This window comes from Prionailurus bengalensis, chromosome C2 (assembly GCF_016509475.1).
Source record: "Prionailurus bengalensis isolate Pbe53 chromosome C2, Fcat_Pben_1.1_paternal_pri, whole genome shotgun sequence".
Taxonomy (NCBI): Eukaryota; Metazoa; Chordata; class Mammalia; order Carnivora; family Felidae; genus Prionailurus; species Prionailurus bengalensis.
The window spans coordinates 7,113,779-7,125,919 of record NC_057350.1 but is presented as its reverse complement, the minus strand read 5'-3'; the positions used below and the strand labels follow the sequence as shown (position 1 = coordinate 7,125,919).

At 47.2% G+C, this 12,141-nt stretch overlaps 1 protein-coding gene across 6 annotated transcripts in view; it reads right to left on the bottom strand.

Moving 5' to 3' along the window:
* ERG (ETS transcription factor ERG) overlaps positions 1–12,141 on the bottom strand; it is a 265,741-nt gene that overhangs the window by 110,110 nt on the left and 143,490 nt on the right. Inside the window, exon 1 of one of the 6 annotated variants that reach the window (XM_043593594.1) lies at positions 489–637. The exons of the other annotated variants lie outside the window; for them this stretch is intronic. Within the exon in view, the coding sequence (XP_043449529.1) occupies positions 489–506 (18 nt within the window). The 5' untranslated portion in view covers positions 507–637. Of the gene's footprint in view, positions 1–488; positions 638–12,141 lie in introns of those variants that run through there. 6 annotated transcript variants of the gene reach the window in all.

Sequence of the window (12,141 nt, the reverse complement as noted above, 5' to 3'; positions counted from 1 at the left end):
CAACCGCCACTCGCCCGGCATCTCTTCGTGGCCACTGGGGCCGGCTAGCAACCCTGATGCTCAAGGAGTCATTCGAGAGCATCCAGAAGTCCACCATTTACAAGCCCATCTGTTTTTCTCCGACCCTTCCCTCCAACCTCTCCGAGTCCATCACCTTCCAGCAGATAACACATCCACACCCCGCTAGGGATAGTTAAAGAATATGAAAATTCAGACGCGCTCCGAGAAGCCTTTGCAAAAGTCATCCACAGCCCTCAACAGTGAATTTAGAAACCCCAATTTTTTTCTGAGTTTGAAGTTTTTAAGCCTTGCGGATGGTTGGAGTAGGAAAAAGGAAATTTACTAGGCAGTGCAGAGGAAATCTTGTTGTCCTCTATTGTGGCAGTGGGGGTGTTGCCCAATCCGGACTTATCTGCCTTGATAAAGGAAACCAAAGAAAAAGTAACAAGCACAAGGTTTGGTCAAACGAAAAGGAACCCTCTCCTTACCTTAATAGTGCTGGCCATAATGCAATCAAGTTTATTGATCGTTAATAAATGTTAATAATAATTATTGCTTCTCTCTGACCAGAAAGTAGTTTTGATGAGGTTGTTTAGAGCGGATGAGATCGTGCTAAGTCTGGGAAATGAAGTCAGCCAATGGCAGGAAGAGGTTTCTATTGGTCCTGGCTGCCCAGCCCGAAGAAACAGGATATTTGGGAGTGGAGAGATAAGGGACCCTGAAAACAATGTTGTTTTTCTTGATGATATGCAGCCAGGAGATTTTTTTTTTTAATTAAAAAAAAAAAAGGCATCCATTGCCCGGGACAGGGACCCCCACGGCAGGTGTGACTTGTGCCACCACACGACATGCCACACAGAGGCAGGATGCAGACGTGGTGGCACTCCTCATGGCTTCACATGTGCCGTGAGCACTTCGGGACGGGGGGTGGAGGGCCCCCGACAGCCGGGTGCCAGGCCTTCTGGGCCCCCACCTCCCTGGACCTGCCACACGCCTGCCACACGGGACTCGAGCCACTCATCCCCACACACTCCCCGTTCCGTTCTCCCAAATGGAAACGTTGCAGGTAGAACTTATTTCACGTGAACGTATTTGCTTGCTGATTTGTAACAGCCTGCCTTGATTCAACATCTCAAGTGAGTATTCCCAGAAGTTTCATTTTCTCTTTCCAAGCACATGTAATTTTTTTTATTTGCTCCACAATAAACCAGTCGAAAACACACAAAGGCTCTAGAACTAGGAAGGTAAAGCAAGGCAAAGAAAGGGAAAACTAAGCCCGTCAAATCCTGATCTTTTAAGTATTTATTTAAAGGCCAAATAACGGAAATTACGGCAAATGGTTTCTGATGCGAGCAAGCCGGTCCCACTGTGACGAAAGTCAGCGCTGTGGGCCACAGACCCTCAGAGAGATCTTGACTCTGTGGAGATATCAGGTGAAGACCTCATTAAGGGTTTTAAAATCCAGGCTGTAAGTTCAGGGCCACACGTCTGTTTTCCACTCAAAGGAAGTACAGCTAATGTAAGCTTGAACATTCCTTAGAGGGTTTCGGGCCTTTAATTACTCATTTTCAGGAAACTACTTGTTCTCTGGAAGAAACAACATTTTGCTTTGAATCCAGCTACATGAAAGTTGGACCAGTAAAGAAGTGTGGTCTCCACACGGGGACCCTCAGAACCCAAGAGACGAAATCCTGAGTCATTCAGCAACTCTTGGTTCTAGAAGCGGACGGTCGGTGAATTGATTTCACTCGGACTTCAGGCCTGCCTATGGCAGAGCTCTAGAAACTAGCCTGGGTTTCTATATCTTTTGTTGTCTCCTGACTTAACCCCTTTGCATTAGGATAGAAGGAGGAGGGGCGCCTGGGTGGCGCAGTCGGTTAAGCGTCCGACTTCAGCCAGGTCACGATCTCGCGGTCCGTGAGTTCGAGCCCCGCGTCGGGCTCTGGGCTGATGGCTCAGAGCCTGGAGCCTGTTTCCGATTCTGTGTCTCCCTCTCTCTCTGCCCCTCCCCCGTTCATGCTCTGTCTCTCTCTGTCCCAAAAAAATAAATAAACGTTAAAAATAAAATAAAATAAAATAAAAGCGTCCCACATGGGGCGCCTGGGTGGCGCAGTCGGTTAAGCGTCCGACTTCAGCCAGGTCACGATCTCGCGGTCCGTGAGTTTGAGCCCCGCGTCGGGCTCTGGGCTGATGGCTCAGAGCCTGGAGCCTGTTTCCGATTCTGTGTCTCCCTCTCTCTCTGCCCCTCCCCCGTTCATGCTCTGTCTCTCTCTGTCCCAAAAATAAATAAACGTTGAAAAAAAAAAATTTTTTTTTAATAAATAAATAAATAAAGAAGGAGGAGGGGCGGGGGGGCAGGGAGAAACAAACAAACGAAGAAACAAAGGAAAAAGAGAAAATTAAAGAAATCCTGTTCTGGATAAAAGTCAGAACCCACACGTTCTCACCGTCTACACTTTGAGGGGGTGTTGATTTCCCCTCTTTTCATCTCTGAACAATGAAGGAGATGGCAGGCCGATTAAAATTTTGTTTCCCCGAAAGTTTCAAAGCACTGAGTTGTTTTATCTGGGTCGCGTCCACAAGGATTCGGGAGTGCTGAGAAAAATGTTCTCTGCTCCACCAGGGTTCCCTGCTTTTGCCCTCCTGAGAAGCATCGACTATAAATGTTACCCACGGTACCCCAGTGAGCAGTGTTCCATCACGGGTTTCCCAAAGAGCAGCCTTAAACAGGATGGACACTTTGCTAACAAAAGAGCCTTGGGGGAACCTGCTGACTGGTCCTACCTCACTCTGGTCTCCTGGTTTCTAACCCAGCCCTCTCCGTGTCGTCCCCAAAGACCTAGGACACCTAATTCTTCATCAAGCCTCTGCTCTTAACTCCTTGGTTACTGCTTAGTTCAGATCAAGCAGGGGAATCTTTTAATTCTTTATGCAGGGAAAAATTTCCAACATGCAGAAACAAGTTAATGCAAAGGACTCCTGATATCTTTCGCCCACTTACTCCAAATGCTGGTAATTTTCATTTCCTTGGCTTTCTCTCTCTAAAATTTATGTATAATGCCTACGTGTGAATAGGCACAGATCTCCTTTATTCTTTAATTAATAAAAATGCTGTTTTATTAGAGACGAATTTGTTTGCTTGGATACTTACAGACAGAAAACCAGATGTTACTATTTGACCTATTTCCTGAAGATTCTATCCACAAGTTTCACTGTGTTGAATATTGAAGATGCGCACAAACATGGAGGTGATCTAGTAAAAAGCCAGTGTTCAGGTAGTGAGTTGTAATTCCTGTCACAAAGTTTTTTAAGGCAAATATTCCTCATTTCTAACAACAAGATGTTAGACTCATGCTGAGCATCTTCAAAGACAATAATTCAAAATAATTCAAAATAATTCAATAATTCAAAAGACAATTGATACCTACAAGGGCATAATAGCATCCAAGCCTGGTACTCTCTGAATGTTTAAGGCAAAGTTGCTTTTTAACTTTGATTGGCTATTGAAAGCGTTTGACATATCTATTAATGAGAATATAGTAGTTCAGCGGGGAGCCTGCGTGGCTCAGTCGTTTAAGCTGCCCAACTCCTGATTTCAGCTCGGGTCAGGATCTCGTGGTTTGTGGGTTCAAGCCTTGCATCAGGCTCTGTGCTGACAGTGCGGAGCCCAGTTCGAATTCCTCTCTCTCTCTCTCTCTCTCTCTCTCTCTCTCCTGTTCTCTGCCTCTCCCCTGCTCATGCTCCTCTCTCTCAAAATAAATAAATAAGTAACTTAAAAAAAAAAAAGAATATACTGGTGCAGAAACCATGTCCCAAATGTTAGTCCCTGGGGGAATCATCCAAAGATAATGCTATCACTTAATCCTCCCCTTTACCCCCACCCCAAGCCTACACCTACATTTGGCCTCAGCACCGGATTATTCAGCATCTTAAGGACTAGGCAGCTTCTAACCAGACAGCACCCCTCCTTGGGGAAAGCCACCCTTCAGGTAACCAGGCTGACCCACATCAGGGCAATCTAGCAGAGAGAGACATAGCTCGGGGGGGGGGGGGGGCATCTTGCCACGATCCTGCCAGGACAAGGTCCTTCTCCACTCTCCTTGGAACACAGTAAACACCACAATGGACCAGTATGGCCCCCCAGTGTCTGTGGACATCTGAGCCCATGAGTAAATTCTACATTTCCATTTTTACTTACCCATCATGGACCCATTTCCCATGAGGTTACCACAACCCTTTGTAAGCCTGTTCCTATCTTGTTCCAAAAGGAAATCATACAAAACTGACCATACGTTTACTGTAACAGTAAAAAGGGGCATTGTCATTTATTTGTCTTAAAACCACGTCTTCTCATTTTCTAAAGAGGCAACAAATTCTCATCCGTATTCTGTTATTAACTTCTCTGAGATCGACAGAGGAAGGTCAGGAGTTGAAACACTTTGGATGAGGGCGGTATGGTTCTAAAAACGATGTATGGGCGCAGCAAAGAGATAATGAACCACAATTTTAATTGAAGACCCAACAGAAGGCTCGCTCATGAATGACTGATTAATCCTGGTATTAAACATCCACACACTGGAATGGTCATCAGCACTTAAAATACTGCAGGGAAATGATGTAACAGAGGAATGCCCAGTGATATGGAGAACTGTCATGATACTATGCCTGGGAAGTTAAAAATCAGGGTCCAAGAGACAGTTATGCCAGAGACCCATTTTGTTAAAAGGAAAAGAGGCAAGAGGGAACTACCAGGAGGCTCTAGGTACTTTGGTACTAATGGTGGATGGTCTTTCTTTTCTTATTTGTTTTTCCTCCGTCTCCTTCGGTTCATCTCGATTTCTGAACATTTACAGTAAATAGAAATTAAATTTGAATGTAGAAGTTATAGAAGTGACACGTAAGCTTCCATGTTTTTTTTATAAATGCCTGTGTAACACGCGGCACACAATATCTATACTTGTCAAGCCCCATGGGTGCGTACCAAAACGCATGTTCTTTGTTAAATGTCTACAGCAAGAAAAGAGGACCCCTGTTTGTAACTAGTAAGGAAACCCAGAAGATACTCATGTGTCTTGTCATGGTCAGCTATCCAACATCAACCCATCTAGTCAATATTAATAAAGAGGCTTTTCCACGCCAGGAGCTCTGGTCGGCACTAGGAAATAAAGCATGGCAAGGCTCTGTCCTGCCACTGGGTGTCCCAACATTCAGGAAGTCTGTGTTTGTCGACTTCAATTCCGCCCACATAAAACTGTGGAGCTTGGAACCAGCCCATGAGATGCAAACTTTTTAAGGGTAGAACAATAGGACCAAGTGCTCTATATTGTCCCTAAAATGACACATGAATCTTAAAATTTATACTGTTTGGATTATTCATGAACAGCCTGCAAGAAGGATGTCCCAGGGATTTTTGCCAAGGACATGCCTGAGATTACAGATAAGGATCAAGCATCTGGAGCTGCCCCCGCAGTGGAAAACTACATCACTCGGTGGAACTTTTCCGTCCACTGGAGGGTTTGCTTGAGAACACGCGCAGTGTAAGGCACTCTTAGCTGCCAAGGTCGCTCATGACACACAGGTTGAGGACCGTTTTTCTATTCAAAGCTTACTGCGTGAGCACAGTTTCACTCCATTGAGCAAGACTGTGTGTGTGTGTGTGTGTGTGTGTGTGTGTGTGCATGTGATGCCCTCCAGCCACACATTAAGAAATAATCCAATTACAATTCAAATAACTATTGTTTCAACACCTTCTCTATGTGGTTAATATTATTCTTCAACATCTTGGTTGATTTGAACTCATCTAAACCGAGGAAATTGTTATCACATACTAAATCCTCAACTTCTCAACACCGACTTGCAATTTCCTTAATTTTGAAGCACGTGTCAGTTCAGCTCTATAGGCTCCAATGGAGCGACGATTTCAATGAACGCAATTTCATAAGCGTCACATGTATTCTCATGTTTTTTTAGCAACTTTGCTCTTAGCCAATTCCGTACGCCTCTAAAAACTCAGGAGTATTAAAATCAGTATTAGGGACCCTAAATATGTCAATGTAATACTCGGGGCTAAAGAGAAAAGAAATTCCTAGGAACATTTATTTTGACACAGTAATTTAAAGGAAATTTCCTGTTTCAGTGATCGTGTTTCCACATATAATTTGTGAACCATTCTATGAGTTTTGAGGTCTTTTATCCATACAACTGGCATATATAAGCCTAGATGTTACAGCCTGCAGATAGCAGTGGTCACCATATAAGGCCTGGTCTGCCCACAGGGCATGGGTCTAGCACCCGTGCCACACAATTGGAGGGGACACAAAATCACATGGCCATCCCGCCTGGTGTTGTCCTGCTCCTCTGTCCCCTACTGAGATCTGGAGAATCATGTCCCAATTACTTCCTCAGCAGTCACCCCTGACCATCCTGAGAAGTCATCTTGAGCTGTTTAAATTAACTTAGATTTTGACCTAGTTAGACTGTCAATTTTTTTAAGTGTGTCAGTCTCATTTATAAGATACTATGTATCAGCATCTATTTTTGTCTTGACCATCCACATACATTATTTTGTCAAGAAAATACGCACTCTTTTAAGTTTTTTTTTTAATTTATTTGGAGAGAGAGAGCACAAGCGGGTGAGGGGCAGAGAGAAGAAAAGACAGAAACTCAAGCAGGCTCTGCCATCAACGCAGAGCCCGATGTGGGGCTCGAACCCACAAACTGTGAGATCATGACCTGAGCAGAGATCAAGGGTTGGACGCTTCACCGACTATGCCGCCCAGGCGCCCCCATACCACTTTGTAAAGAAACATAGTAAATTGCACTATAATGTCACCCAGCTAATGGAAATTTACAGAGAAGCCTGCATTAGACAATTTCTCCCCGTTCTTTTACAGAATGTTTTGAGTCAGATTCAGAAGGCCTTTCTTTCTACAGCACTTTATATGGGCGTATGTATTTGCTGATCTATTTGCATCGCAAATGGAATCAGAAACGAAGCCAAGGAACAAAGTGTTTGCCATGAAGAGCGCATTTACGTTTGCGAGAGTGGATCTGGGCAACCTGCAGAAGTCACCAAGTTGCAGGCCGGCTCGTGGAGGCATGTGTGTGAAAGAGTGAGCGTTTGCCACGCCGCATCCTCCGCGCTGGACCCAGCCGGCCTCGTACTCTCTGCACCGTGCCCTGCACAACGCAGGTAAACACCCTCTTCATGGTATCCTTTCTCTGCAAAGCCGGAAGGAGGCCCTTTCCCTCTTAAGGGTACAGTGTGCAGTTCAGAGGGAGGCAGGCCAGCCTTCCAAAGGATGTGTTTACTCCGTTTAAATGCACTGAGTCGCACTGAAACTGTGACCCAGGCTAATTCACGGTTTCCATTTGATCTCAGTACAAACCTCAGCACATCGTTTGGGGGGAAACTACAGTATCTGGGGACAAACGGAAGTGACAATTCTAAATGTGTTGTCGATGACAGGCAGAAGGCAGGCTGGGGTTTGCCTGGTGGTCGCTTGGTGCATCCTGTATTTATGGGCACAAAAACAGTCCTGCAGCGAGAATTTTAGGAAGCAACCACCTATTGGCCAAAGACCTTCACTGCTTCGTTTATTTGCCAGCGACGGACCTGAGGTCTTGCAGGGACTTTTCCTTGGAACCGGCTGAACTGTTGTCACTAGAGGGTGCTAAATGTCCCTTTAAAGGGCCCTAAGGGTGTGACTAATTCTTCACTTTACGTTTTTTGCATTGACATCATGATCCTACATAGTCGTCTCCTTTTTATCCATTAACGTTAAAATCCACCTTTTCATAATGGAGAAAGCTTTTCAGAGAAGTTTACACTGGTCATTAGTGTAACATAAGGAAATCTACTTGGATAAGGAGCAAAGATAAATTATACAGATATGCACCTTAGACTAAAGCCACCGTTTTTTCTGGGTGAGATCTGACCATGGAAATCACAGAATTGTCCTACCCCACTCTCAGTGATCCCCAACCATAAAAACATTCTACTGCCCAGTAATTCCAAGTGGTTCAATATCTTCCTCATGCATGTTCCATCACATTAACAGGTCAGCGTTGGGTGTGTTTGCTTTCTGCGGAGACAACACTGCCTTCACGTTCGCACCTTGCCTAAACTCTGATATTCGAAGACCCCTTCCAGAAACAGACTGCGGGAAGGGTATGGATTATATCATAACATGTGGGAGATACCTTCTGATGCCATCATTTATTTATTTTTTTTAATTATAGTTTTGGGGCTATGTTTATAGAGCATCACTTATAAAAACGATACACAATGTTAAAATATGTAAAAATACGCATGAAATAAAGTTACCTTTAAAACTGAATAAGGAAGTTTACCTGAAAACAATCCTATTATGTGATTACACTGACTTCTAGGCCATCTAAATGCTAAACGCTTAAAGCAAAACACAGTGCCTTGGGAATATTTGCAAGAAATGTAAGTGACTTGCAACTTTTCTCTTTTCGTCCTCACTTGTGCTTTAAAATATCTATAGTTTTTTTTTTCTCTCATTCTTCTCCCCCTTCCATTTTGGTTCATATACCAACGAAGGGAGAGGTCAGTGGGTGACAGTCATTTGTCTGGTTCATGGCCATCTGAAGGTGGGGCTGCATGTGGGACAGGCTCCCACCGATCTCTGAAGAGGTGACAGAAAGTGTGGCTGGCGATGCATTTTCCTCTCGGTCTGCCAGGAGAGCAGAGGTTCATTTTCAATGTGCTCTACGGAAGGATAATTAAGGCAGTGTTTCGTCTGTTGGTCTGCGACTTTTAAAGGGAAACAAACTTCACCTTCGCACATAAATGGCACACGGCGGATGGGGCGAGGTGTGGAAAACTGTGACCAGGGGACCCCGTGCCCAGCCTCAGGCGACGCCACTCTAGACAAAGGCACTGGCAGGAGGGGCGCCTGGGTGGCTCAGTCAGTTAGTGTCTGACTTTGGCTCAGGCCATGATCTCGCAGCTCATGAGTTCGAGCCCCACCTCCGGCTCTGTGCTGTCAGCTCGGAGCCTGGAGCCTGCTTCGGATTCTGTGTCTCCCTCTCTCTCTGCCCCTCCCTTGCTCACACAGTCACTCTCTCTCTCTCTCTCTCAGAAATAAATAAACATTAAAAATATTTTTTAAGGCACTGACAGAAGAGTAGAGCAACCCCAGGCTCACAGAGCCTGCCCCCACACTATCGGCTCCCCCAGATGAACAGCTTAGGTGGAAACTGAAGGATGGGAGGGCAGAGCTGGCTTCTGGGTCACCAAGGGAGACGGTTGGAGACCACCTGGGCTGACACCCCTCAGGGAGCACGAGTCTAGTGAGTCCAGTCACAGGGGCCTTGGCTCCGGACGAGGAGGCCTCAGCCTGGCCTCAGCCTCAGTGAGTCAAGGAGTCACGGACTCCACCTGGGCCCGTTTTCCTTTGGCAAATCAACTGGTGACGTTGCAGGTTTGTTCGAGGGAGGAATTAGCACGTACTGAGTACCCTTCCGTGTGCCACCCTCCCCGTGCCCAAAGACTGAGGGCAGCAAACCCCCGGGGCCCCTGGTGCTCTGTCCTCATGCACAGGACACGTCCTCATGTCCTCCCGTGCTCGGCAACCATTTGCTGAATGAATGAATGAATGAATGAATGAAGCACGTCAACAGAGCCCAGGAGCACCGGGGAAGGAGAGTACCGGCCATGCCCGTGGGCAGCCCAGGAGAGGCCCTCAAAAGCCCAGAGTCTGACTTGAACTTGGCCTTCATCTGGTTTTCCACTGCGTGCTGACCAATTCCTGAGAAGATCTGCATTCGAAATTAAGAGGGAAGCTGGCACTCAAGCTGTGAGCCACCCACGCCTCCCCCCACCACACGCGCACACGCACACGCACAATAGAACGACAGCGAGGAAGACACTGACTGATGCGGAGAGACAGAGACACAGAGAGGCTGGCTGCCCCACCACCGTGCCACCCCCACGTTTCCAGGCCACATGACCCGCGTAAGTTTAGAGGCGACTTTCTCCAGCAATTCCCCCAGATCAGGCCGTGCGGGGGGAAGAAGGCAATTGGTCCCTCCGAGACCTTCCACCAACTCTGTGTGTGACGGGATTTCCCTCTCGGTAACTGAACTGACACCACCTGGCAGTGAGAAGATATTCCGTAAGAATAACGAACTACCAACCACGTAAACGAGTGACTGAAAGGAGACTCTGTCCTGTGTTTTGCCTGCCTCGTGATATCTTTACGGCACGTTTATTTCAAAATAAAATAACAGCTTTTGGCGCTACCCCAGCCCTTGCAATTTTCCGAAGTAACTCTGACTAAGGTTATTTCCAGCGACACTGCTTCAGCACCTGGGTCGGTCCCACGTGCAATTGGTGAAAACCGTCAGAATGCCGGGTTCGTTGCATTTCTGGACACTTGCCGCGTCACCCACGGTGACTGAATCGCCAAGAGAGCCCAGCAAGATTCGCCATCACAGGTGCCCATCTTATAAGGTGACACTGACACTGCTCCCATCAAAAGGGGGGGCCCATGTGCCCACCCTTCGAAGCTGGGAAGACCTGTCTCTACAGCGTTTAAGTTCAGCTCCTGCGCCCTCCAAGCTACCTAGAAAGATGGTGCAGCTTCCACCCGCTTTCCTTGGCAACAGCCACCCTCGCATCTTGACCGCCATACTGAGAGAGAGCCCAAGGCGCACGGAGAAGCCATGACGGAGACTCTGAGGGAAAAATGCCTGTCTCAGCCCAGTCAACCCTTGGAACCACGGAGAACAGAAGTGATAAAGTGGTCACTGTGATTTTTAAGCCACCGAGTTCCAGAGTGAATTCGTTGCAAAAGGTGACTGCAACGCCCTCAGAAGTTTCCTTATTCAAACACGTTTTTGCAACCTTGTCACGCAGCCAATAATTCTTCTGTGATCGCTTGTCCATTTGTCAAACCCTTCCTGGCATCGACTCTATGCTCAGCCCCGTGTCAGGCACTGAAGATGTGCGAAGGAAGGGAAGCAGTCATCGGCCAAACACACACACACAAAGTACGTATCTGTTGGAGAGAAAACGTGCCAAAATTTCAACAGCATCTGACCTAAAAGACGTAAGAGGCGAACATCGCGAGTTCTTCCCTCCCTCTTCCCCCCACTTCCTCTCCGCTCATTACAGGTGCGTGTGCCTCGGGTCACCTGAGCCCCCTGGGGCAGGGACCCCTGGCTCCTGGCTGTGACCTCCCTCCTCGGTCCCCACCCCGTGCCTGCAGCCTGCTGACCCTCCCCATTCCCACTTTCTGGAAGCATCTCTGCCCATCCACCTTAGGTTACTTTCCCCAGGAGACATGGGAAAGCTTTAATTTCCCCTCTGTGACTTCCACAGGAACGGGGCTGGTAAATGAGAAGCAGAGGGAGAGGGTTCATTACCCCGAGTTACTAAAAAGAGAAGCGCCAGTGTTTGGAAGTTGGTGCTATTAGTCCCCTTGAAACATTAGCCGCTAGAAACCAGGGGCCCTGTCCCCCGTGCGGCGTCTCAGGCTTCCGGGATGCCACGGGGGTCTCCACTGGGTCAGTTGTGACAATGGGGAGAGCCATCTGGAAGACCGCGAGGTGGGGCCTGGCCAACCACCACCCCAGAGCAGAGGGGAGAGGCACAGGTACCCACGATGCGGCCCTGTTTCCCGGATCCGCGGCCCCGGGTGTTCCTCATCCCCAGAAAGAGCGTGAGAAAAACAGCAGTCCCCACGGAATGCTCTCCACACATCTGTGGGGCTTCTTTATAAAGAAGGTCAAGTTCTCTTACTTTCCAACTCACGTACTGAATTCCTGTGGATGAAGCAACTCTATTCTGAGCCCGGAGGGCCGGAGCACCCAAATCTCACCTCCCAGACTTGGAGATAATCTGCATCTGAGATATCTGATTCCAGGTGACTTCAAGCTCTTTCAAACTTTTCATCAGGAACGGAAGCCATTAGTGTGTCTCACACCGCTCCGTTTTACGGAACTCTTGCGCTGCGAGCTCTTTTTATTATTTTCTTAACAGCCAGAAAAAAAAAAAAAAAAAAGAACTGGGAAAGTTCACAAAGAAACTTTTCAACTGCCAGGGGTGACCCCTAACCCAAGCCTTTGTGCCTAATCTGTAAAAGGGAGTGAGAAGTATTGCGTACCTTTGGA